General features: G+C 49.6%; 1 protein-coding gene across 2 annotated transcripts; it reads left to right on the top strand.

Annotated features, from left to right (window-relative positions):
• Positions 1–8,863: 8,863 nt before the first annotated feature.
• mad1l1 (mitotic arrest deficient 1 like 1) lies at positions 8,864–25,945 on the top strand. 2 transcript variants are annotated; one of them, XM_062448546.1, is made up of 18 exons: positions 8,865–9,215; positions 10,044–10,356; positions 10,456–10,572; positions 10,655–10,834; positions 10,996–11,120; positions 11,269–11,350; positions 11,441–11,571; positions 11,767–11,881; positions 12,384–12,445; positions 12,871–12,957; positions 13,928–14,072; positions 14,271–14,408; positions 14,486–14,542; positions 14,809–14,897; positions 14,998–15,088; positions 16,825–17,032; positions 17,250–17,440; positions 25,526–25,945. In XM_062448546.1, exons 2-18 carry the CDS (start codon positions 10,222–10,224, stop codon positions 25,697–25,699), a joined length of 2,127 nt encoding a protein of 708 aa, XP_062304530.1. In that variant the 5' UTR covers positions 8,865–9,215; positions 10,044–10,221; the 3' UTR covers positions 25,700–25,945. The 2 variants fall into 2 exon arrangements, with proteins under 2 accessions (XP_062304529.1, XP_062304530.1); XM_062448545.1 differs by having other exon boundaries at positions 8,864–9,215; positions 10,044–10,572.
• The last annotated feature ends 1,140 nt before the right edge of the window (positions 25,946–27,085 follow it).

Below are 27,085 nucleotides of genomic sequence, written 5' to 3'. Positions count from 1 at the left end.
AGCCATGCTGGTCGTCCTTAGCTCGCTCTGCAGGGTCCTGGAGGGGCAGAGGGGGCAGACAGACAGGTAGGTAAACACACAGGCAGACAGACAGGTAAGTAAACACACAGGCAGACAGGTAGGTAAACACACAGGCAGACAGACAGGTGAACACACAGACAGACAGGTAGGTAAACACACAGGCAGAGAGACAGGTAGGTAAACACAGACAGACAGGTAAACAAACACACAGACAGACAGACAGGTAAACACACAGGCAGACAGGTAAACAAACAGACAGACAGACAGGTAAACACACAGGCAAACAGACAGACAGGTAAACACAGACAGACAGGTAAACACACACACAGACAGACAGATAAACACACAGACAGACGTCTGACTTACGTCAGTGTGTCCTCCTTCTCTCTACTCTGCTGTTCCAACCTCAGGATCCGCTGTTTTAGTCCCCTTACAACCTGCAACACACAACAGTTATGGAACCCTCAGCTATGGAACCCCAGTTACTCTCTCTCTCCCCCCTCCTTCCTCCTCTCCCCCCCTCCCCCTCTCTTTGCCCCCTCTCTCTCCCCTCTCTCTCCCCTCCCTCCCCTCTCTCTCCCCTCCCTCTGCCCCCTCCCCCTCCCCCCCTCCCCTCCCCCTCTCTCCCCCCCCCTCCCCCCCTCCCCCTCCCCTCCCCCCCCCTCCCCTCTCCTCCCCCCCTGCCTCCTCCCCTCTCCTCTCTCCCCCCCCTCCCCTCCCCCCCCCCCCTCCCCTCTCCCCCTCCCCTCTCCTCCCCCCCCCTCTCCCCCCCTAACTTACCGTGCTCCCTCCACTCTTCTTGTCTACGAGGCTGCGTGTGTATTCAGACCCCTGAGGACAGGCAGACACAGTTACACTGGGTGTGTGTGTGTGTGTGTGTGTGTGTGTGTGTGTGAGTGAGTTAGTGTGTGTGTGAGTACCTTGGTAGGGTCCAGCAGCTCCTCTATCTGCTTCTCTCTCTTGGTCTTGACCTCCTCCAGGCGCTGCAGCCGAGCCTTCATCTTCTCCTTGTCCAGCTTCTGGGTCTGCAGGCTCTACACAACAACAACAACACTAGCTTCTGGGTCTGCAGGCTCTACACAACAACAACAACACTAGCTTCTGGGTCTGCAGGCTCTACACAACAACAACACTAGCTTCTGGGTCTGCAGGCTCTACACAACAACAACACTAGCTTCTGGGTCTGCAGGCTCTACACAACAACAACACTAGCTTCTGGGTCTGCAGGCTCTACACAACAACAACACTAGCTTCTGGGTCTGCAGGCTCTACACAACAACAACACTAGCTTCTGGGTCTGCAGGCTCTACACAACAACAACACTAGCTTCTGGGTCTGCAGGCTCTACACAACAACAACAGCGTAGTGGAGATGCTAGTTATGGGAAGGATGGCTAGATGTTCTAGACTCTAGAATGTAGAGGTTACATGTTCTAGAGGTTACATGTTCGAGAGGGTAGAATTTATAGAGGGTAGATGTTCTATAGGGTAGATGTTCTACCTTCTTAAGGTGAAGGATCTCATCATACATGTCCTCCTTGTCTCTGTGTTCAGGAACACCTGGGCATACAGGAGAGAGCTGTTACACACACACACACACACACACGTATACACATATATATACATACACACACACACCGTTTGATGCAGAGCGTGGGGGCTGGTGTTTCTTCAGCTTGATGTTCTCAGGGGCTCCATCACACTCTGATCCTGGGGGAGGAGGGGGGAGGGAGGGGAGGAGGAGGAAGAGTGATGGAGAGGAGGAGGGAGGGAGAGGAGGAGGGAGGGATAGTGAGGGAGAGGAGGAGGGAGAGTGAGGGAGAGGAGGAGGGAGAGTGAGGGAGAGGGAGAGGGGGAGTGAGGGAGAGGGAGAGGGGGAGGGAGGGAGAGGGGGAGGGAGGGAGAGGGAGAGGGGGAGTGAGGGAGAGGGAGAGGGGGAGGGAGGGAGAGGGAGAGGGGGAGTGAGGGAGAGGGAGAGGGGGAGGGAGGGAGAGGGAGAGGGGGAGTGAGGGAGAGAGACAAGTGTTCATGCAGTTCTATCAGCTGTTTAAACACTCACCACACATACCGGGGTGACACACAAACACCAGAGACACATACCGGGGTGACACACAAACACCAGACACACATACCGGGGTGACACACAAACACCAGAGACACACACCGGGGTGACACACAAACACCAGAGACACACACCGGGGTGACACACAAACACCAGAGACACACACCGGGGTGACACACAAACACCAGACACACATACCGGGGTGACACACAAACACCAGACACACATACCGGGGTGACACACAAACACCAGAGACACACACCGGGGTGACACACAAACACCAGAGACACACACCGGGGTGACACACAAACACCAGACACACATACCGGGGTGACACACAAACACCAGACACACATACCGGGGTGACACACAAACACCAGAGACACACACCGGGGTGACACACAAACACCAGACACACATACCGGGGTGACACACAAACACCAGACACACATACCGGGGTGACACACAAACACCAGAGACACATATCTGCGACACACAAACACCAGAGACACACATCTGCGACACACAAACACCAGACACACATACCGGGGTGACACACAAACACCAGAGACACACACCGGGGTGACACACAAACACCAGACACACATACCGGGGTGACACACAAACACCAGACACACATACCGGGGTGACACACAAACACCAGAGACACATATCTGCGACACACAAACACCAGAGACACACATCTGCGACACACAAACACCAGACACACATACCGGGGTGACACACAAACACCAGAGACACACATCTGCGACACACAAACACCAGAGACACACATCTGCGACACACAAACACCAGAGACACACATTTCACAGAAACATGTTTTATCTACCACAAAAGATACCACAAAGACTGCGGCTTGTGTGTTTTGGATTCCCTCAAAGACTGCGGCTTGTATTTTGTTGAGTAAAAAAAATAATATATATATTACTTTTATCACTTGTATTATTGTTTTTATTGATTTTATGTAAAGCACCTTGAGCTGCATTCTTGTATGAAATGTGCTATATAAATAAAGTCTTATTATAATTATGATCTACTTCACCACTGTCCATCTCTACAAGATATTCTACTGTTTCCAAGGCAATCCTGTTGCTATGGTTTCCCACCTTGTCCGTTGAGCCAGGTGTGTCTGGAGGGGAGTGCCCCCCTGCGGGACTCCCCCGCCTCCCCCCTTTGGGAGCCCCTGGGAGGCAGAGAGGATCTTCTGGGGGTTAGACTGAGACTGGAGAGGTATGGAGACCCTACACACACACACACACACACACCAGTTACGTACTGTACAGGGACAGATTAGTGTGTTATCCATACACATCATGTGTGTGTATACATGTGTGTGTATACGTGTGTGTGCGTGTTTGTGTGTGTGCACTAGCCTTACTGGGAGAGGGAGGGGGTTTGTTGGAAATCCTTCTCTTCACAGCTTTCTGTTAAAGACAACAGATTTAACACACTCCTTATCTGTCTCACACACACACCTAAACACACCTTAACTCTCTCTCACACACCTAAACCTTACCTCACACACACCTAAACACACCTTAACTCTCTCACACACACCTAAACACACCTTATCTCTCACACACACCTAAACACACCTTAACTCTCTCACACACACCTAAACCTTACCTCACACACACCTTAACACACCTTAACTCTCTCACACACACCTAAACCTTACCTCACACACACCTAAACACACCATATCTCTCTCACACCCACTTACTTTCTCTGTATCGGACAAGTAGGTTGTTAGAGAGAGCACATCCTCAACCTGGAACAGAGATGATAGATGTTCACACACACTTATACACACCAACACACACTTATACACACCAACACACTCTTATACACACCAACACACAATTATACACACCAACACACACTTAAACACACCAACACACACCTATACACACGACTTTCTATCTGTCTTTCTATCTAACAAAACAGACCGCCCTTGCGAAAGAAGGCTTGCAAGCTCCGTGTCCTCACTGAACATCTAGTGTTTGGAGTTTGTGTCTCACCACATCCTCGAAGTCCTCATCCGTCTGGACGTCTCTGGCCTCTAACGACATCATACTGGCTGTTACTGGCGGTTAAACGGAAACCGTCAAAAAACTGTTAGTGTAAACGCTCTCCGTGGGCTGGGTGGGGGGTCTCCGGGAGATCTTGTCCTTTAAACTCCTCTTGACGTTGCATCATGTTCCAGCCACAATACCCAACCGTTATAACGTTTAACGTGTCTCCTCAAGCTCACAAATAAAAGCTCGAGCCAGCCGTAGTATACGGAGAAAGGTGTGCATCTGTGCTGTGTGCTGGGACAAGAGTACCCCCGCTATACACGGGTCCCGCCGCGCACTACGAAGCTTCCAGAACGCATCCGGTTGCTGCTGAAGCTACGGTTCTAGTCGGTTGGTCCGGTTTCCGCTAGGTCTTTCATGTTGTGTTACTGATGTGTTGTTGTGCTTCTTCCCTAGTCTCCGCGTGCATGCCACAGTCGTCTAGCAACCAGATACATGGAGGAACGCGCAGGGGTGCTCGCGGGCGTCGGAGCTGCGCTGGACCGGTGCATGCTACGATACACCGGCACAGACCGGGACGGTTGAGAGAATATCCGTTGGACGCTACATCCTGCGTTGGTTCGTGGGATGTTGAGTCCACAATTATGGAAGCAAATCAGTGACATCATGTTTTGAATTTTAAAAGGCATTTAATACTTAATATTGACATGTAAACAAGACCTAATTCTCACATGAATATATTTCAATGTAAAATAAAATTCAGGTTGTTCAACTTCGAGCTTAAAAAATTCAAGACCAAAAAATTTGCGCCTAAAAAATGTGATACATCCTACCGCCAGACTTTGGACACAAAAATGCCGCAATATCCATGTAGGTTACACAGGCGGGACACAGGTATGTAGACATTCCATTACTGGTGTTCTAGATGCTGTAGGCTGCGTTCTACAGCTCACATCCTAGAAGGTACAGACATACTGTATTCTAGAATGTACAGACATACTGTATTCTAGAATGTACAGACATACTGTATTTTAGAAGGTACAGACATACTGTATTCTAAAATATACAGACATACTGTATTCTACAGTGTACAGACATACTCTATTCTAGAAGGTACAGACATACTGTATTCTAGAATGTACAGGCATACTGTATTCTAGAATGTACAGGCATTCCTTAAATGATGTTCTAGAGAGAAGATGCTTCACAGCTGATGTATGAGCTGATCTCTATCTCTCTCTCTCTCTCTCTCTCTCTCTCTCTCTCTCTCTCTCACACACACACACACACACACACACAAATCAAATCAAATTTATTTGTATAGCCCTTTTTACACGCAAGCATGTCACAGAGGGCTTCACATACGCCCATAGAACTGCCCCTCAACCAACCTAAACCCTCAAGGAAGACAAGGAAAAACTCCCAAAAAACTCTCAACAGGAGAAAAAATGGAAGAAACCTTGGGAGGAGCAATTCAGAGAGGGATCCCCTCCTCCAGAGACGGTTGGTGAGAGAGAGGAGCAGAACACAGGCTAAACATAGTCATACAGTGTCGATGGGTTTTGAAACACCAAAAACCATTGTTCAACTTTATAGATGTAGGACAGGCCCGGGAGACTCGCGACCAGGTCCAACGTTGGCCGACCGACGACCAGGCAGGTGCTGACAACTCAAACCCCCCACACCACAAGGGATGTGTGTGGGGGGGGGGGGGACAGAGAGAGGAGAGCAGGGATTAGAGAATGCCAGGAGCAGCTAACAGTTACAGTCATAATAGAATGAGATCCCCACCGGTCAAGTGTGGACTGGTGCAGCAATTTAACAGAGCAAAAAAGGGGTATTTGATGCAGCCCCACACACCAAGACAGCGACAGCCCCCCTCGGTTGGAACATGAAATCTGTTCCAGGGGAAGAGAACTCTAAAATAAGTTATACTTATAGAATAAGGATGGAAACAACCCGTCCCCCGTTGCCTCCAACTAGTAACATACTTACCTTTGACAGTCGTAGAATTGACTAAACAATAACGTTTTTAACCTAATTGTCGAAATGTCGAAACAGTATCAGACTCCTTAATTGAGACAGGTAATTTGTTCCAGAGAAGAGGTGCTCTATATGAGAACGCCCTACCTCCAGCTGTTTTTTTCTTAATTTTGGGAACCACCAGATAGCCGGCATCTTGAGATCTAAGTGTCCTTGCGGGGCAATAGGGTGCAAGGAGACCGGAGAGGTACAGTGGTGCCAATCCATGCAGAGATTTGTAGGTTAGTAGTAGAACTTTGAAGTCAGCTCTGGCTTGGATAGGGAGCCAGTGTAGAGAGACAAGAGTAGATGTTATGTGATCAAACTTTCTTGTTCTGGTCAATAGTCTAGCAGCAGCATTTTGCACCCGCTGTAAATTTTTTAGGTGGGTAATTGGGAGGCCAGAGAACAACACATTGCAATAGTCCAATAGGGACGTAACAAATGCATGTATTCGTTTTTCAGCATCATCCTTTGAAAGAAATTTTCGTATTTTGGCAATATTACGTAGATGGAAAAATGCAGTTCTGGTAATTTGCTTAATATGGTACTCAGACGAAAGGTCTGGGTCCATTGTGACTCCTAAATTTTTTACCAGCTGGCTTTGAGAGACTTTGACGCCGTCTAGGTCTAAGGTCAGATTGGAAAAATTATTTCTATATTTTTTAGGACCGAAAATTTGAACCTCGGTTTTATCCGAATTTAGAAGAAGGAAATTTGCAGTCATCCAAGCTCTCAACCTAGAAACACATTTTTCCATAGCATGTGGAAATTCTCCAGACTTTATACATTTACATTACATTTTACATTTATTCATTTAGCAGACGCTTTTATCCAAAGCGACTTCGAAGAGAGAGCTTTACAAAGTGCATAGGTCACTGATCATAACAACAAGATAGCCACAAAACATCACGAGTAGCCAAAACATGAAGCACACATTGTGAACAACCAAAGTAAGTGCCAAAGGGAAGAACCATAAGAGCATGTAGTTAAACAAGTTACAATTAAACAACATGAACCGCTATAAGTGCAAGTGTACCTGTGGAAAAAGCAAGCAACAATAATAAAAACAATATATCACAGCGAGTACAAAAATTTAAATCAGTTACCACTAACCACAAGAGCAACAAGTCTCTAAGCAAGAGTCATTGTGATCCTTGAGGAAACTAACATCGGGTCAAGCGAACCATTCCTAAGTACCGTTGTACTCCCGGAACAAGTGCGTCTTGAGCCTTTTCTTGAAGGTGGAGAGACAGTCAGTGTCTCTGATGGAGGTGGGGAGTTGATTCCACCACTGGGGGGCCAGACAGGAGAAGAGCTTGTGTTGGGACCGGGCGGTCTTGAGCGGTGGGACCACCAGGCGGTTGTCTGAAGAAGACCGTAGGTGACGGGTGGGGGTGTAAGGCTGCAGGAGAGACTTGATGTAGACGGGTGCAGTCCCGTTCACTAGACATATATAGCTGAGTATATAGACATATATAGCTGAGTATCATCTGGATAACAGTGAAAATTTACCCCAGAGCTTCTAATTATGTTTCCTAAAGGCAGCATATAGAGTGAAAATAACAGAGGGCCTAGAACTGAACCCTGTGGTACTCCGTATTTTACAGTGGAGCTCCTGGATGAGCAGCCATCATAGTGGACATATTGTGATCTATCAGATAGATACGATCTAAACCACTGAAGTGACGTACCAGAAATCCCAACATAGTTCTCCATACGTTCCAAGAGAATCTCATGATCCACCGTGTCAAAAGCTGCACTTAGGTCTAGAAGAACCAGGACAGAGATAGAACCCGCGTCAGAGGCTAACAGTAGATCATTGATTACCTTGGCTAATGCAGTTTCAGTGCTGTGGTGGAGACGAAATCCAGACTGGAGAGGTTCATAAAGCTGATTTGAGGAGAGGTGCTCAGTGAGCTGTTGTGCCACAGCCTTTTCAAAAATTTTGGAGAGAAATGGCAAATTTGAAATTGGCCTGTAGTTGCTAAGACAACCTGGATCCAGGTTTGGTTTTTTAAGAAGGGGCTTAATAATAGCTTGTTTGAAATCGTTGGGGACTTGGCCAATTACAATAGATTCATTAATAATACTAAGCATGGGTGGTCCAATAATAGGGAGAAGTTCCCTACAGAGTTTGGCAGGGAGAGGATCGAGAAGGCAGCTAGTGGGTTTCGAGGAGTCTATCAGCTCGATGAACGCTTCCATAGAAATAGGGTTAAAGTGAGTGAGAGCCTCAACATGCAGCATGCTTGGTATAGGGGAAAGTTCAGTGTTGATGGCCACTCCTCCAGGACTAGTCTGTAGTTTGTCCCTTATTGCATAGATTTTTTGATCAAAGAAATCTAAGAAATCATTGGGAGAGAGATCTGAACTAACACAGAGTGTACTTTTCTTAGTGAGTTTTGCAACAGTATCAAATAGGAACTTAGTGTTGTGTTTGTTCTTACTAATCAACCTAGACCACACACACACACACAGGGGACTGCAGCACAGGAGGTAATGACACCTGTGAGAATTGTTCGGCAGACATAAACACCTGAATAACAATGTGTTTACCCCTCTCTCTCTCTCTGTCCATATTTGTCTCCCTCAGTAAGTCAGCTGGGACAGTGTGGGAAAACCTGGGATCCAGTCTGGACGGCTTACCCCTCCCCCTTTGGTACAAGGTTTGCTGCAGTGTGTATTCATGACCAGCAGGTGGCTAAGGCAAGACAGCAGTAGAGGCCTTCAGTGGAAAACAAGTTTATTTCGGTGTTGTTGTCTCTGAACAGCGATCAGATCACCTGCTCTGTTCTTGAACAAACTGCAATTTTAAGTAAAAGTACGAAAATTTCTCACGATTTGGACAAAGATGTATGTAATGCATAATCTATGAATCCGTTTACTGTCGTTTGAAATGAATGCGCAGAGCGCACGACCGTCGTGAACACACAGACGTACGTGTGTTCTCGCGGTGCCTGCTCTTCTCGTGTGAGCGGAGGAGGGAGTTCAAAACCGGAGCTGTGTTAGCAGAGTTAGCTAGCAGGAGAACTGGAATCATATCTGCCTACCTAACACCTAGTTACTCCGGTAAGACCGCTTTATAACAAACCCGTATAAAGTCCCGTGTTTTTGTCGTTTGTCTTGTTTTGACATGAAAATGACTTTTGAAAGTTTTGAAAAATGAAAGTTTTCATAACAACGATGACCGCTAGCTCTCTCTTGCTCACGATTAGGCTAACGCTAGCTAGTAGCTTACTTAGACTTACATTTACATTTAGTCATTTAGCAGACGCTCTTATCCAGAGCGACTTACAGTAAGTACAGGGACATTCCCCCCGAGGCAAGTAGGGTGAAGTGCCTTGCCCAAGGACACAATATCAGTTGGCACGGCTGGGAATCGAACTGGCAACCGTAAGATTACTAGCCCGACTCCCTCACCGCTCAGCCATCTGACTCCCTCGACTTGGTTTGTTTACTTTAACGTCTAGGCTCTTACTAGACTGACCAGCTGACTGCATGTGACTTTGTTTTAAAAGGGATCTGACAGCTTTTAAAAGGTATATTTCCCTCAGAATAGTTTCGATATCAAGCCCAAATGCCGTTGTCCACTGCAGAGTAGCGAGAGCACAGGTTCAGCGAGCTGCGGACTGAGTTCATGCAAGCCTCCCTACTAGCTAGTCATATTTAAGAGATTGAAAATGTTCACGTCATAAAAGGTTATTCTGGACAATGAAATTATAGCTACGCAATGGCATAAGAAGTTAATAACAGTGGCTATAAAGTTTGCACATACGCATAAGTTCGTCGAACATCCCGCTGACTGGCAGTAGTTGGTTAATAAGTTAGTTAGCTAACAAGCTAAATAAAGAAGCACGTTAATACAGCTGTTGCCTGGCGGTGTTTACAACGTTAAAGGTACCCGGATCCAGTGACGCTTCATTGACGGTGACATTTCTGTCCGGCCGGAGAGACGTGTGTTCCAGTCCTTATTTAGCTACACTTTCTACTCCGGTGTTGGCCGAGGGGAGTGGTTGTTGTGAACCGGAGTATTTGAGCGTGACGTCTCGGTGTGTGTGTGGTGTAGTCGAGCGACATGGAGCTCGAGGACGACACCACGGTGCTCGCGACTCTCAAGTCCTACCATAGCTTCATCTCCATGCCGGAAACACAGCAGTGCGTCGCAAAGCCAAATCTGGGCCTGCACACCCAGTACCTGAGGAGCATGGAGGTAGGACACACACACACACATACAGACAGACACACACACACACACACCCTGTGCTGTGCAGAGAGTGAAACACACTCCTCTACCCCCCCCGCCCCCCAGGGGGTCCAGGAGAACAGGAGCCTCCAGGGGGTCCAGGAGGAGCAGGAGAACAGGAGCCTCAAGAGAGCTCGTCTGGAGCTGGAAGAGGCTGCCTGCGTCAGCGCACGCCAGCTGGAGGTACACGCACACACACACACACACGCACACACAGGATTGAATGAAGACACACACATTCTGTACGGTATGTTCCGTGCTCCAGCGAGAGGTAGAGCGTAACAGGGAGCTGCTGGGGCGAATCAGACGTCTGGAGGAGCGGGTGGACGAGGCAGCCAGGAGCCAATCAGAGCAGGAGGGGGTGCGGCGCAGTCTCCGTAGCAACCTGGAGGCTGTGAACAGGAAGCTGGCTGAGAGAGATGCACAGCTAAGCTCCGCCCAGCAGGTAGGGGGAGGGGCTGGTGCTGTACTGTGTCTGTCAGAGAAAATGTATTGATGCTGTGTGTGTGTTGATGCTGTGTGTGTGTGTGTGTGTGTGTGTTGATGCTGTGTGTGTGTGTGTTGATGCTGTGTGTGTGTGTGTGTTGATGCTGTGTGTGTGTGCAGACTGTTAGCAGCCAGAAGGATGAGATCAGAGACTTGAAGCAGCAGCTACAGAGTCAGGAGAACATCGTCTCTACACACACTCTGGAGCAGAAGGCTGTCCAGCAGCAGCTGGACCTGCAGCGCAGGTACACACACACACACACACACACACACAGCATCAATACACACACAGCATCAATACACACACAGACACACACTGGTGTTATAAATCATATTCCGTCCTGTTTGATTGGCTGTGTTGTTGTCTCCTCCCTGTGATTGGCTGTCCAACAGGAAGTATCAGGAGATGAGTCAGCGTTGTCAGGAGCTCCAGGAAGCCCAGTCCTCTTGCTCTGACCACGAGATGAAGATCAAGGTAGGACTTGACCAGACTTGGATTCGACCAGGACTTGACCAGACTAGGATTAGACCCGACCAGGACTATTGTCTCTAACCCCCCCCCCAGGAGCTGCAGTGTCGTCTGGAGCTGCAGGATCAGGACAGCCTCATCGTCCAGAACATGAGGTCAGAGGTCGCCAGGGTTCCTGACCTGGACAAGGAGCTGAGAGCCCTGCGCCAGGAGAACACCTACCTCAGGTACCAGAACATGCCCAGAACATGCCCAGAACATGCCCAGAACATGCCCAGAACATGCCCAGAACATGCCCAGAACATACACACAAACCAACCTGACCAGCACATCATCTCCACAACACTACTGTATCATCCATCCCTCATTCCTTTCTCTAACTCCCTTCCCTCCCGCCTTCCTCCGCCTCCGCCCCCCCCCAGGGAGTGGAGGGAGAGCAGTGGGCTGCTGCAGGAGGAGGTGGAGGGGCTGAGGAGGAAGGTGGAGAGGATGGAGAAGATGAAGGAGGAGGTGGTCACTCTGGAGCTGGAGAGAGAGGTGAGGGAGAGGGAAGAGAGGAGCAGGAGATTAGAGGAGTAGCCAGCACCGAAATGTATTCAACTATAACCATGTCTGCTCCTCACCTCTCCTTCTGCCCCTCCATCTTACTCCTCCCTCCTCCTCTTTTCTCCCCCACTACCTCCTCTTCTCTCCCCCACTACCTCCTCTTCTCTCCCCCTCTGCCTCCTCCTCTTCTCTCCCCCTCTACCTCCTCCTCTTCTCTCCCCCTCTACCTCCTCCTCTTCTCTCCCCCTCTACCTCCTCCTCTTCTCTCCCCCTCTGCCTCCTCCTCTTCTCTCCCCCACTACCTCCTCCTCTTCTCTCCCCCTCTGCCTCCTCCTCTTCTCTCCCCCACTACCTCCTCCTCTTCTCTCCCCCTCTACCTCCTCCTCTTCTCTCCCCCTCTACCTCCTCCTCTTCTCTCCCCCTCTGCCTCCTCCTCTTCTCTCCCCCACTACCTCCTCCTCTTCTCTCCCCCTCTGCCTCCTCCCTCCTCCAGAAACTGCTCCAGTCTGTGCAGGCCTGGGAGAAGCTGGGTCAGGCCACTGGGCTCGACATCAGGTCAGTGTCCTCCTCTTCCACCAGGGGGCTCTCTAGAGCTGCTGTCTGCTCCACCAGGGGGCTCTCTAGAGCTGCTGTCTGCTCCACCAGGGGGCTCCTTAGAAATGCTCTCTGCTCACCCTGTCCTGTGGGTTAGAGAGTTGTGTGTGTGTGTGTGTGTGAGAATGAAAGGCCATAATGAGAAAAAGTGTTTTCATGTGATCAGTGAAGCACATCACACACATTACACAAACACACACGACATGCCTGCCTATCTGTCTCTCTCTCTGTGTGTGTCTTTCTCTCTACTTTAATCATAAACGAGAGACAGGATTGAGTGTGTGAGAGTCTGAGATATGGGCTTGATTGGTGGGTGTGTGTGTCAGAGAGAGAGGCATCACAATATTTCCCCCGTCTCTCCTCTCCTCCTCTGTGTGTGTGTGTAGGAAACCAGATGATTTGTCCAGAGAGGTCATCCTGATCCAGCAGAGAGAGATAACCCTCAAACAGCAGAACTATACTCTCACCAGCAGGTAACTCTCACCAGCAGGTAACTCTCACCAGCAGGTAACTCTCACCAGCAGGTAACTCTCACCAGCAGGTAACTCTCACCAGCAGGTAACTCTCACCAGCAGGTAACTCTCACCAGCAGGTAACTCTCACCAGCAGGTAACTATCACCAGCAGGTAACTCTCACCAGCAGGTAACTCTCACCAGCAGGTAACTCTCACCAGCAGGTAACTATCACCAGCAGGCAACCAGAGATGGGAAGTAACCAAATACAAATATTTCGTTACTGTACTTAAGTAGATTTTTCTGGTATCAGTACTTTACTTCACTATTATTTTTTCTGACAACTTTTTACTTTAACTCCTTAAATAGTTTACACAAATATCTGTACTTCTTACATTTTCAAGCCAGGCTCATTACTAGTAGTTGTAATCTGTATTTGGTGGCATGATCAATATAATTCTTTGTCACTGCGTGCCTTTTTTAATTTCCTGGCTATCAGCACAACAAACAAAAGCTGGTCGAAGGAGCTACCATTGAAACATATTTTTATTTTTATTTTTTTGAAAGGTTGAAAAAAGATATAAAACAATTTTTGGGGAAAAAAGTTTTGAAAACTAGAAACCTTTTGTGTGTGTGGAAAAAAAGTTTCAAAAGGTTTTAAAAATATTTTCAAAAACTTTTGAAAGGTTGAAAACAAAATTGGTTTCGAAAAAATATTTTCCAGAAGGTTGAAAAAATGTAGGGTTCCAATATTTTTTGGGGGGAATGTTTTTGGACTCACAGTCCAAAAATCCCAAGGTTGACACTAACCTGGGTAGAGAGGAACAGGGGGGCTCCTCCTGTCTACCCAGGTTGGTCACACGAGGTGTGTGTGTGTGTGAAAATATTGGAACCCTACATTTTTTTCTTCAACCTTCTGGAAAATATTTTTTCCAAATCAATTTTGTCTGTACATACCTGCATGGGGCTAGCTGAGTTGTGTTCCCCCAGCTTGCGTGAGGTGGAGCGTTCCAGGGCCAGCCTGCAGGGGGAGCTAGTGCTGCAGATCTGCAGGCTGCAGGAGGAGCAGAACAAGACACAAACACAAGAAGCTCTGGGCAGACGCCTGCAGAAAAGACTGCTGCTGCTCACCAAGGTACTGTACACACACGCACTGTACACACACACACACACGCACTGTACACACACACGCACACACACACACTGTATATACACACCACTTTTTTTGTGCACATTTTGTTATTAGAGTTATTAGAGAGATTTTCTGACTGTAACAATTTGCTGAAGCTCCAAACAAATCAAGTAGTGTGGATGGCACCTGCCTCGCCCGCAGGAGCGTGACGGCCTGCGGGGGATCCTGGAGTCATACGACAGCGAGCTGGGCTCAGACTACACCCCCCTGCTGGGCCGCAGGCTGAGGGAGGCGGAGCAGGGCCAGGCCCACAGCCAGGGCCTGCTGGCCCAGCTGGAGGTACACACACACGCATGCACGCACACACACTACACACTACGCACTCACTCACCCAGTCACCCTGTTCTGGTCTGCAGGTCCAGCTGAATGCAGCTCAGGAGGAGACAGGAACTCTGAAACGACAGCTGCAGTCTGTGAGTACACACACACACACGCACACCATATACACACACACACGCACCACACACACTTGAGTGGTGTCTGTCTGTGTGTGAGTCCTGTCTGTGTGTGAGTCCTGTATCTATGGAAACGTCAGCATTGCTGTGGCGATGAGAAGTGACACGTGTGAAATCATCCTGTCTGGCAGATAAGTAATTACCTCTACTGAAGGATGGAGAGGAGGGGAGAAATAAAACCTTCAGGTTGACCGTGTGTGTGTGTGTGTGTGTGTGTATGTGAGGTGGAGCTGGAGTTGGAGATGATAAAAAAACAGGCATCTGTTGCCGAGGGCAACCCGTTAGTGACCACGGAGGAAGTCAATGCTCTCAGGTAAGAGACACAAACTCTCTCTCACACAGTTACTAACCTAAACACTCACACACACACATTTACCCACCTACATCCCCTTCTCCGTGTGTGTGTTGTCCAGGCTGAAGGTGGAGGAGCTGGAAGCGGAGAGACAGCGTCTGGAGGAGCAGAACTCCACCCTGGAGATGAGGCTGGACAGACAGCTGCTGCAGGTAGGAGAGTGTGAGTGTGTGTTGGAGGTGGCCAGCCCTGCCCTAGTTTTCTTCTACTCTAGTCCAGAGTTCTAAAGAAGCTCCAGAGTTCTAAAGAAGTTCCAGAGTTCTAAAGAAGTTCCAGAGTTCTAAAGAAGCTCCAGAGTTCTAAAGAAGCTCCAGAGTGGAGGGATGCAGAGATGGAGGAGAGGTCACCTGCATTGCTGGAAGTCATCTGTGTCACATTCCACATGACGGGCAGACTACCTCTCTGTGTGAAGACCAACACACACACACACACACACACACACACCGTACACACACACTCGCACTCCACCAATTTAAAAAGTGGAAGGGATCCATTAGAGGGAGGTAGTTACAAAACTTTGAGATGAAAGCAGCTGGATTACAGTGTGAGTGAGTGTTTCCCACCTCAGCTCTATACCTCCCAGGATTATGACACTTTAATCAAGTGTGTGTTTCGAGTGTGTCTGTGTATTTCGTGTGTGTGTGTTGGTGTGGGTGTAAGGATTCTGACTCTCTCTCCCTTCATTCGAGGATAAGGTTCTGCTTGTCAATGTGATAATCACAGAAGAACAAACTGCTTCACTTTTCTGTGTTTTACACACACACACACACATACCCCACATTAGTGTGAAGTTAAAGTTCTAAGAGCATCATTCACAGTGAGGGTCCTGATACCAGATCACTGGAGTGGCATCGGTTGAATAAAAGATAATTTTCTGTTTGGACTTCTACCCTCCATCACTAGTGGAGGACCCCCCGACACACACACACACACCTTCTCCCCATGTGACTCATCTGCCATGTGTGTGTGTGTGTGAACCTCCCCTGTTGTTATTGCTGCTCCATGAATAAGAGATGCCTAGCTGGAGGCAACTTGAATTGCCACTGAGAGAAAGTGTGTGTGTGTGTGTGTCATGCCCAGTAGAGAGCTCTGTTAGAAACACACTTCTTCTCCAGACAGGAAGAGAAGTTTTATGGCTCTAAAAATGACACCTTTCAAGTGGAGCATTCAGTGTGTTTACAGGGCATATGTGTATATAAATACACACACCCTGTATACTAAACTAAGATGTGTGTGTACGTGTGTTCTGGAATATTAACAAATATAGTTCCTTGGATGAACAAGTGAATTATTCTAATCTAATTTTATATACTGTGTTCAAATATTCGCCTTTGCGGGGAGACACAATCTCACACACACACTCTTACAGTCTTATACACACACTCACACACACCTCCTGTCTCTGGCTGAAGTTCGCTACAGGCTAAAATAGAATCTAATTTAGCCAGCAATCAAGGGTGTGTGTGTGTGTGTGTGTGTGTGTGTGTGTGTGTGTGTGTGTGTGTGTGTGTCTGTCGAATTGAGCAAAGATTGACGCCCTCATTGAGAGGGAAGGTGGGAGAGAGAAGGCAGAAACAGAATATGCTACTTTATTCCTCAGATGTGCTTTACAGTAGAGAAGGATGCTATAATGAGTACTAACATAGTAACACTGTATATCTGTCTGTCCCCTCCCTCCCTCTATCCCTCTCTTTCTCTTCCCCCCCCCTCCGTCTCTTTCTCTCCCCCCCCCCTCTATCCCTCTCTTTCTCTTCCCCCCCTCCCTCTCTCTCTCCCTCTCTTTCTCTTCCCCCCCTCCCTCTCTCTCTCCCTCTCTTTCTCTTCCCCCCCTCTCTCTCTCTCCCTCTCTTTCTCTCCCCCCCCCCCTCTCTCTCTCTCCCTCCTCCAGGGAGACTATGATCCAGTCAAGACAAAAGTTGTCCATCTCAGGCTCAACCCCACCAGTGTTGCCAAGCAACTGCGCCAAGAGGAAGTGGAATCTCTCCGGCAGGAAGTGACACGTCTGAGGGAGCACCTGCGCTCACTGGCTAGCCCCGCCCCCGATGCCAGCGCTGCCAACGTCAGCATCAGCCTGCCCCCTTCACAGGAAGTACTGGGTTAGACACACACTCACTCTCTCTTCCCTCTCCACCCCCGGATTAAGTCATTTCCTGACATTGATTTTAGACTAATTAAACCCATACTTCATTCCTTATTCTCCCTCTCCTCTCTTCCCTTTCCTGTACTCATACAGAGGGGTTCCATTATGTTCTAAAAGGCTGTAGGAGGTTCTGTGGGGTTTTGGAGTGTTCTAAGAGGCTGTGTGTGTTCCAGAGCTGCGCCGTCAGATGGAGATGAGTGAGCTGAAGAACCAGCGTTTGAAGGAGGTGTTCCAGAAGAAGATACAGGAGTTCCGGACGGTGTGCTACGTCTTGACGGGGTACCAGATAGACCTGACCACCCACAACCAGTACCGCCTGTCCTCCGTCTACGCTGAACACATGGACGATATCCTGCTCTTCAAGGTACACACACACACACACACACACACATCTATGATACACTGACACTGTGTGTGTGTGTGTGTGTGTTCTCCGCAGTCAGTCTCTATGTGCACCTGTGACCCTGTAGAAAGAAACTTCACTGTCAATATTTATTAACCACACTGCTGTACTCAACACACACCCAACCCCCCCCCCCCATCGTGAGCAGTAAGGTGGGCTAATTGAGGGGGTGGCAGTGGAGCAGTAAGGTGGGCTAATTGAGGGGGTGGCAGTGGAGCAGTAAGGTGGGCTAATTGAGGGGGTGGCAGTGGAGCAGTAAGGTGGGCTAATTGAGGGGGTGGCAGTGGAGCAGTAAGGTGGGCTAATTGAGGGGGTGGCAGTGGAGCAGTAAGGTGGGCTAATTGAGGGGGTGGCAGTGGAGCAGTAAGGTGGGCTAATTGAGGGGGTGGCAGTGGAGCAGTAAGGTGGGCTAATTGAGGGGGTGGCAGTGGAGCAGTAAGGTGGGCTAATTGAGGGGGTGGCAGTGGAGCAGTAAGGTGGGCTAATTGAGGGGGTGGCAGTGGAGCAGTAAGGTGGGCTAATTGAGGGGGTGGCAGTGGAGCAGTAAGGTGGGCTAATTGAGGGGGTGGCAGTGGAGCAGTAAGGTGGGCTAATTGAGGGGGTGGCAGTGGAGCAGTAAGGTGGGCTAATTGAGGGGGTGGCAGTGGAGCAGTAAGGTGGGCTAATTGAGGGGGTGGCAGTGGAGCAGTAAGGTGGGCTAATTGAGGGGGTGGCAGTGGAGCAGTAAGGTGGGCTAATTGAGGGGGTGGCAGTGGAGCAGTAAGGTGGGCTAATTGAGGGGGTGGCAGTGGAGCAGTAAGGTGGGCTAATTGAGGGGGTGGCAGTGGAGCAGTAAGGTGGGCTAATTGAGGGGGTGGCAGTGGAGCAGTAAGGTGGGCTAATTGAGGGGGTGGCAGTGGAGCAGTAAGGTGGGCTAATTGAGGGGGTGGCAGTGGAGCAGTAAGGTGGGCTAATTGAGGGGGTGGCAGTGGAGCAGTAAGGTGGGCTAATTGAGGGGGTGGCAGTGGAGCAGTAAGGTGGGCTAATTGAGGGGGTGGCAGTGGAGCAGTAAGGTGGGCTAATTGAGGGGGTGGCAGTGGAGCAGTAAGGTGGGCTAATTGAGGGGGTGGCAGTGGAGCAGTAAGGTGGGCTAATTGAGGGGGTGGCAGTGGAGCAGTAAGGTGGGCTAATTGAGGGGGTGGCAGTGGAGCAGTAAGGTGGGCTAATTGAGGGGGTGGCAGTGGAGCAGTAAGGTGGGCTAATTGAGGGGGTGGCAGTGGAGCAGTAAGGTGGGCTAATTGAGGGGGTGGCAGTGGAGCAGTAAGGTGGGCTAATTGAGGGGGTGGCAGTGGAGCAGTAAGGTGGGCTAATTGAGGGGGTGGCAGTGGAGCAGTAAGGTGGGCTAATTGAGGGGGTGGCAGTGGAGCAGTAAGGTGGGCTAATTGAGGGGGTGGCAGTGGAGCAGTAAGGTGGGCTAATTGAGGGGGTGGCAGTGGAGCAGTAAGGTGGGCTAATTGAGGGGGTGGCAGTGGAGCAGTAAGGTGGGCTAATTGAGGGGGTGGCAGTGGAGCAGTAAGGTGGGCTAATTGAGGGGGTGGCAGTGGAGCAGTAAGGTGGGCTAATTGAGGGGGTGGCAGTGGAGCAGTAAGGTGGGCTAATTGAGGGGGTGGCAGTGGAGCAGTAAGGTGGGCTAATTGAGGGGGTGGCAGTGGAGCAGTAAGGTGGGCTAATTGAGGGGGTGGCAGTGGAGCAGTAAGGTGGGCTAATTGAGGGGGTGGCAGTGGAGCAGTAAGGTGGGCTAATTGAGGGGGTGGCAGTGGAGCAGTAAGGTGGGCTAATTGAGGGGGTGGCAGTGGAGCAGTAAGGTGGGCTAATTGAGGGGGTGGCAGTGGAGCAGTAAGGTGGGCTAATTGAGGGGGTGGCAGTGGAGCAGTAAGGTGGGCTAATTGAGGGGGTGGCAGTGGAGCAGTAAGGTGGGCTAATTGAGGGGGTGGCAGTGGAGCAGTAAGGTGGGCTAATTGAGGGGGTGGCAGTGGAGCAGTAAGGTGGGCTAATTGAGGGGGTGGCAGTGGAGCAGTAAGGTGGGCTAATTGAGGGGGTGGCAGTGGAGCAGTAAGGTGGGCTAATTGAGGGGGTGGCAGTGGAGCAGTAAGGTGGGCTAATTGAGGGGGTGGCAGTGGAGCAGTAAGGTGGGCTAATTGAGGGGGTGGCAGTGGAGCAGTAAGGTGGGCTAATTGAGGGGGTGGCAGTGGAGCAGTAAGGTGGGCTAATTGAGGGGGTGGCAGTGGAGCAGTAAGGTGGGCTAATTGAGGGGGTGGCAGTGGAGCAGTAAGGTGGGCTAATTGAGGGGGTGGCAGTGGAGCAGTAAGGTGGGCTAATTGAGGGGGTGGCAGTGGAGCAGTAAGGTGGGCTAATTGAGGGGGTGGCAGTGGAGCAGTAAGGTGGGCTAATTGAGGGGGTGGCAGTGGAGCAGTAAGGTGGGCTAATTGAGGGGGTGGCAGTGGAGCAGTAAGGTGGGCTAATTGAGGGGGTGGCAGTGGAGCAGTAAGGTGGGCTAATTGAGGGGGTGGCAGTGGAGCAGTAAGGTGGGCTAATTGAGGGGGTGGCAGTGGAGCAGTAAGGTGGGCTAATTGAGGGGGTGGCAGTGGAGCAGTAAGGTGGGCTAATTGAGGGGGTGGCAGTGGAGCAGTAAGGTGGGCTAATTGAGGGGGTGGCAGTGGAGCAGTAAGGTGGGCTAATTGAGGGGGTGGCAGTGGAGCAGTAAGGTGGGCTAATTGAGGGGGTGGCAGTGGAGCAGTAAGGTGGGCTAATTGAGGGGGTGGCAGTGGAGCAGTAAGGTGGGCTAATTGAGGGGGTGGCAGTGGAGCAGTAAGGTGGGCTAATTGAGGGGGTGGCAGTGGAGCAGTAAGGTGGGCTAATTGAGGGGGTGGCAGTGGAGCAGTAAGGTGGGCTAATTGAGGGGGTGGCAGTGGAGCAGTAAGGTGGGCTAATTGAGGGGGTGGCAGTGGAGCAGTAAGGTGGGCTAATTGAGGGGGTGGCAGTGGAGCAGTAAGGTGGGCTAATTGAGGGGGTGGCAGTGGAGCAGTAAGGTGGGCTAATTGAGGGGGTGGCAGTGGAGCAGTAAGGTGGGCTAATTGAGGGGGTGGCAGTGGAGCAGTAAGGTGGGCTAATTGAGGGGGTGGCAGTGGAGCAGTAAGGTGGGCTAATTGAGGGGGTGGCAGTGGAGCAGTAAGGTGGGCTAATTGAGGGGGTGGCAGTGGAGCAGTAAGGTGGGCTAATTGAGGGGGTGGCAGTGGAGCAGTAAGGTGGGCTAATTGAGGGGGTGGCAGTGGAGCAGTAAGGTGGGCTAATTGAGGGGGTGGCAGTGGAGCAGTAAGGTGGGCTAATTGAGGGGGTGGCAGTGGAGCAGTAAGGTGGGCTAATTGAGGGGGTGGCAGTGGAGCAGTAAGGTGGGCTAATTGAGGGGGTGGCAGTGGAGCAGTAAGGTGGGCTAATTGAGGGGGTGGCAGTGGAGCAGTAAGGTGGGCTAATTGAGGAGGGGGTGGCAGTGGAGCAGTAAGGTGGGCTAATTGAGGGGGTGGCAGTGGAGCAGTAAGGTGGGCTAATTGAGGGGGTGGCAGTGGAGCAGGGGGCGCTGCAGACAGGAAGTGATGATAGGATTCTAATGTGTCACCTCTCCAGTAGGGTTGCCAGATAATCCTCTTCAAATCAGCCTTCCTGCTCTAAGCTGTTAAACCATTCTTCACCTCTCCTCTCTCTGTCTCACTCTCCTTTTCCCTCTCTCAAATTCAGTGTTCAATTTCATGTGCTTAGTTGGCATGTTTAGAGACATATTTGAATTGCCCCATTAAGCATACTAGACATGCATCACACATACAGGTTGGAACTGTCTGTGTGAGAGAGATATCATGTTATTGTCATCTGGTGATTCTATTATTGTGATGGTATTCTGTCAGTATGCAACATGCTTTTGCTCACCACCCACTGTGTGTGTGTGTGTGTGTGCGCTCCTGCTGAGTGTTCTCTACAGGGGGTTAGCAGTAAACCAGAATCAATAGTCCTAATTATGATCATTACTGCTTTACTCTCTGTCTCTCTCTATCTTTCTCTCTGTCTCTCTCTCTTTTTCTCTCTCCGTCTCTCTCTCCCTCTCTCTCTCCCTCTATCTCTCTCTCCTTCCTTCCTCTCTCCACCCTGAGGCTGACATGTGATCATCCTGTGTGTATCGTGTGTGTGCCATTCAACAGATCAGGTGTGTGTGTGATCCAGTCACCAGATCAGGTGTGTGTGTGATCCAGTCACCAGATCAGGTGTGTGTGTGATCCAGTCACCAGATCAGGTGTGTGTGTGTGTGTTCCAGTCACCAGATCAGGTGTGTGTGTGTGTTCCAGTCATCAGATCAGGTGTGTGTGTGTGTTCGTCATCAGATAGAGATGGTGGTTTGCAGGTAATCATTTGTATTAATTAAAACTTTGCAAGGTTTTAATCAAGGTTTGCCAGTTGGAGTGTGACAATCAAAACTAAATTAACACACACAGCTGAAACTGTTTGGGAAGTCGAATGAAGTGAAAATTACAGCTATCATCCTGATTAGTGTGTGTGTGTGTGTGTGTGTGTGTGTGTGTGTGTGTGTGTGTGTGTGTGTGTGTGTGTGTGTGTGTGTGTGTGTGTGTGTGTGTGTGTGTGTGTGTGTGTGTGTGTGTGTGTGTGTGTGTGTGTGTGTGTGTGTGTGTGTGTGTGTGTGTGTGTGTGTGTGTGTGTGTGTGTGTGTGTGTGTGTGTGTGTGTGTGTGTGTGTGTGTGTGTGTGTGTGTGTGTGTGTGTGTGTGTGTGTGTGTGTGTGTGTGTGTGTGTGTGTGTGTGTGTGTGTGTGTGTGTGTGTGTGTGTGTGTGTGTGTGTGTGTGTGTGTGTGTGTGTGTGTGTGTGTGTGTGTGTGTGTGTGTGTGTGTGTGTGTGTGTGTGTGTGTGTGTGTGTGTGTGTGTGTGTGTGTGTGTGTGTGTGTGTGTGTGTGTGTGTGTGTGTGTGTGTGTGTGTGTGTGTGTGTGTGTGCGCGTGCGTGCGTGTTACCGACTCCTGCCCTCTGTCTTTTTTTTGTACCAACAACTTTCTCTCACCATATACATACGGACACACACACACACACACACACAGGCATTTACACACAACAACAAAGTGAGCTCTGTCTGAATGATAAACATGTTAATAGAATAATCTGAAATATGCAGATGAGATTTTCAATTTAAATGCTGATTCTGGCATTTAACTCTGGGAGGAGGGGAGGGAGGGAGGGTGGAGGAGAACTGAAGGGGGGGAGAGAGTGAGAGAAGGGAGAGGAGGGAGGGAGGTGGAGGAGGAGAACAGAGGGGGGGGAGAGAGAGAGAAGGGGGGGGGGGGGGAGAGAGAGAGTCAGTAGGGAGGGAGACTAACTGACCAGAAACTGTAACAAACTGCACCTGATACCTTCACAAGCCATCCAGGGACTGTGTTCAGTGGTGTATTCTCATGAATATGTATGAGCTGAGATGGACTAGTGGCCAATGGTTGTCTCCGGTGTATCAGGTTTCCACAGAGACAGCTGACATATGTCGCAAACATCACCCACAGGATAGACACACACAGACACACACAGGAGAGAGGAGGTGTCACAAGGGATCAGTCAAGACTCTCATCTCTCCCTGTTGTCTTACAGGTCACACAGGGTCTGTAGTCCTGGCACACACACCTCATACACACACACTGTCACACACAGACACTGGAGGACAGCAGGGAAACAGTGGAGAGACGTATCCATCATGTAGATGAGAGGGAGTCAGGTGGCTGAGCGGTGAGGGAATCGGGCTAGTAATCCGAAGGTTGCCAGTTCGATTCCCGGTCATGCCAACTGACGTTGTGTCCTTGGGCAAGGCACTTCACCCTACTTGCCTCGGGGGAATGTCCCTGTACTTACTGTAAGTCGCTCTGGATAAGAGCGTCTGCTAAATGACTAAATGTAAATGTAATGAACAATAGCAAAGGTTACGTGTGTGTGAGAGAGAGAGAGACAGAGAGAGAGAGAGACTATTGCTCTCTACGGAAGTGAGATATGGGGCCCACTCAGCCATCTAGACTTCAGCAATTGGGAAAAGCACCCAATAGAGACTCTACATGCTGATTTCTGTCGAAATATATTAAATGTACAAAGAAAAACCCCCACAAATTTAGAATTAGGACGATTCCCACTAACATTAGAAATCCAGAAAAGATCATTAAAATTGTACACCGAAACCCTCCACTCTAAAGCCCTAAGGTAACCCTGAGAGGACCCCCCTGTGCCAGCTGGTTATGAGACTAACAAACCAGTTACCACCCGGCACACCTCCTTCCCCTTTACTAACACCAAACAGAATAAAACTAATCACAACAGAAAACTAAAACTCCTACCTAGAACACTGGGAAAAAGAAACTAAGAGACAAAACAAATTAGATTGCTATCAGGGCCTAAACAGAAAATATGAAATGGCTGAATATCTATATATTGTCGAGGACATAAAGCAAAGACAACTACTCACTAAATACAGAATGAGTGACCACACTAGAAACAGAAAAACATTTCCTATTTAAATGTTACACATATAAAAGTATAAGAGATCAATATCTGGAAAAATGTAACCAGTTAATTGAAAACTACACAGAACTTGACATAAATGAGAAATTAAGGATATCTCTGGGCGAAGGGCCGACTGCAAGCCTTGCTGCTAGATATGTATCTCAATGTCACAACCTGAGGGACAGTGAATCAACCTTGTATAACTGTTAAACCTTTCTATATCTTACTGTAACATGCATTTATCTGTTACTTGTCTACAGTCCCCAGCTTACTATGTTACTGTTATTTTGCCATATTATTGTTAGACTCCTTGTTAATTGTTATGATATATGTTAAAATGTCCATTCAATATGGACTGCTTTGGCAATACTGCTCAACCCCAACTGTCATGACAATAAAGCATACTGAACTGAACTGAGAGAGACACAGAGAGAGAGAGAGGTGATCAAATTCCCCAGGATGTAAACTAGACAGAACTACTGAAGGGGACATTGCTTCATCATTTCTTATCATCTAGCTTCATTCTGTCAGTCACACATCTGCACTCAGTAGGCTTACACACAAGTCAAGTGTTGATTTGACTGATGAGCAGAATGTCATTAATACCTGATCACTGATGCTCTCTGGGGGGTGCTCTAAATACACACACCTTAAAAACACACACACATTCTGCAGCATGCTGCTTTCTGGTTGGCTGAGAGCAGGTCATAGACCCGCCCCTGCTAACATTCATTTTTGTTGATTAGATGAAGAGTGAAAAGTTATTGACACGCTCCTCCTCTCCTCTCCTCTTCAGATCAAACAGTTAAAGGTCATGTTAAGTTTGTTTAAATAGTGTTTATTCTAATTGTGACCTTATCAAAGTTTGAATATTCACAGCTCGTCTGGTCACACGCCTCTCCAGCTGTAAATAAAAACAGACCTTTCTACATACAACGACAACTGTTTCCTCCCTGGAGAGGAGAGGAGGAGGAGGAGAGAGGAGAGGGGAGGAGGAGGGGAGGAGAGGGGAGGAGGAGGGGAGGAGAGGGGAGGAGGAGGGGAGGGGATAGAGGAGATGGGAGGAGAGGAGAGGAGTGGATGGAGGAGAAGGGTTGAGAGAAGAGAGGGGTGGATGGTAGCTTGTAAGATCTGTAACTCTCAGCCTCGTAGCTCCCTCCATCTCTCCATGTCTCTGTGATCTCTGGAGTCCCTCTGACATCTAGATCATCCTTCTCTTTAATTACTGTCTCTCCCTCCATCCCCCCTTGGACCATACGGCTTCACTCTAATTAACAAAATGTAACACCTTTCCCTGCTGTGGCTATGTCTGTCACACACACACCTGTCTCTCTCTCTCACACACACACACACACACACTTGTCTCTCACACACACACACACACACAACTTCCACCCCCGGTAAAAGTTACAGTAACAACTTTTAATTGATTGTCCTGCTTGATGTGTGGAGGTTTGACCCTGTGTGTGTTCTCCTCCAGTCAGGAGGGGGGGCGGGGGGCAGTGTGGGCGCGGGGGCCATGCAGCTGATGGAGACCTGCTTCTCCAGGACTCTGGCTCCCATGGTGGACCTGCACCTGCACCATCAGAAGAGCATCCCTGCCTTCCTGTCTGCGGTGACCCTTGACCTCTTCAGCCGACAGACCACCGTCTGATCCCTGACCCTCTGGTTCTCTGTCCAGCTGGCAGGAGAATCTGCTGTTGCTGCAGACCCCGATCACCCCTGGAGAACTTCTAGGAGACCATCTGGAAGGATCTCATGTTTTTCTGTTTAGTTCTTTGGTTTTAGTCTAGACTGAACTGAACTGGACTGTCTCTCACACAGATAAATACACACACACACAACTTTGTTGTGGTTTTACCTGTTTGGTTGGGTTAATAAAGAGATGTCTGGAATCCATGATGGGTGTCTGGGTTTGTGTGCCATCTAGGGACTGTGTGTGTGTGTGTGTGTGTGTGTGTGTGTGTGTGTGTGTGTGTGTGTGTGTGTGCGTGCGTGCGTGTAAGATGGTCTGATCCTCTGACATTCATCTCCTTTAAAAGCTCTCTCCCCCCTCTCTATCACTCCCTCCTCTCTATCCTTCTCTATCACTCCCTCCTCTCTCCCCCTCTCTATCACTCCCTCCTCTCTCCCCCTCTCTATCACTCCCTCCTCTCTCTCCTTCTCTATCACTCTTCCACCTTCTATTTTATTCATCCTCTAATCTTTATTTCATCCCTCCACCAGTGCTGAGTGTGGCTGAATAACCAGTGTGGCAGGAACCCTGGATCCTGAGAGAGACAGAGCGTGTGGAGGACTGCTTGTGTGTGTGACAAGATTTGGTGTGTGTGATAAGTGAAGTGTAGTTGTATAATTCCTCCCAGTGAGGGCAACAGTATAAAATTGTTATATATGTTATAACCATTATACACCCTGATATACTGGGAGGGTAGGGGAGGTGATGTGACTAGGGGGAGGGGAGGTGATGTGACTAGGGGGAGGGGAGGTGATGGAGGGGAGGGGAGGTGATGAGGGGAGGGGAGGTGATGTGACTAGGGGGAGGGGAGGTGATGAGGGGAGGGGAGGTGATGTGACTAGGGGGAGGGGAGGTGATGGAGGGGAGGGGAGGTGATGAGGGGAGGTGAGGGGAGGGGAGGTGATGAGGGGAGGGGAGGTGATGTGACTAGGGGGAGGGGAGGTGATGTGACTAGGGGGAGGGGAGGTGATGAGGGGAGGGGAGGTGATGTGACTAGGGGGAGGGGAGGTGATGGAGGGGAGGGGAGGTGATGAGGGGAGGGGAGGTGATGTGACTAGGGGGAGGGGAGGTGATGGAGGGGAGGGGAGGTGGTGAGGGGAGGGGAGGTGATGAGGGGAGGGGAGGTGATGAGGGGAGGTGATGGAGGGGAGGGGAGGGGAGGGGAGGGGAGGTGATGAGGGGAGGGGAGGTGATGAGGGGAGGGGAGGTGATGAGGAGTAGAAGAGATTGAAAGGTGGGTGAGGAAGAGGAGGACATAGATGATCTTTTTTGCTTTTGTACCAGTTTCTCTGTTCCCCTCCCTTC

The sequence above is a fragment of the Osmerus eperlanus genome, chromosome 22, assembly GCF_963692335.1.
Source record: "Osmerus eperlanus chromosome 22, fOsmEpe2.1, whole genome shotgun sequence".
In the NCBI taxonomy this organism is placed as follows: Eukaryota; Metazoa; Chordata; class Actinopteri; order Osmeriformes; family Osmeridae; genus Osmerus; species Osmerus eperlanus.
Note: the sequence above shows the minus strand (reverse complement) of the source record. Positions and strands in the feature narration are given on the sequence as shown.

What these genes read in the sequence shown, in the direction of transcription:
- mad1l1 (XM_062448545.1), top strand. Translation starts at nt 10,222, where the DNA reads ATGGAGCTCGAGGACGACACCACGGTGCTCGCGACTCTCAAGTCCTAC. An exon ending in GCCTGCTGGCCCAGCTGGAG is followed by an intron (nt 14,409 to 14,485) that starts GTACACACACAC and finishes TCTGGTCTGCAG; the next exon opens with GTCCAGCTGAATGCAGCTCA. An exon ending in TGAAACGACAGCTGCAGTCT is followed by an intron (nt 14,543 to 14,808) that starts GTGAGTACACAC and finishes TGTGTATGTGAG; the next exon opens with GTGGAGCTGGAGTTGGAGAT.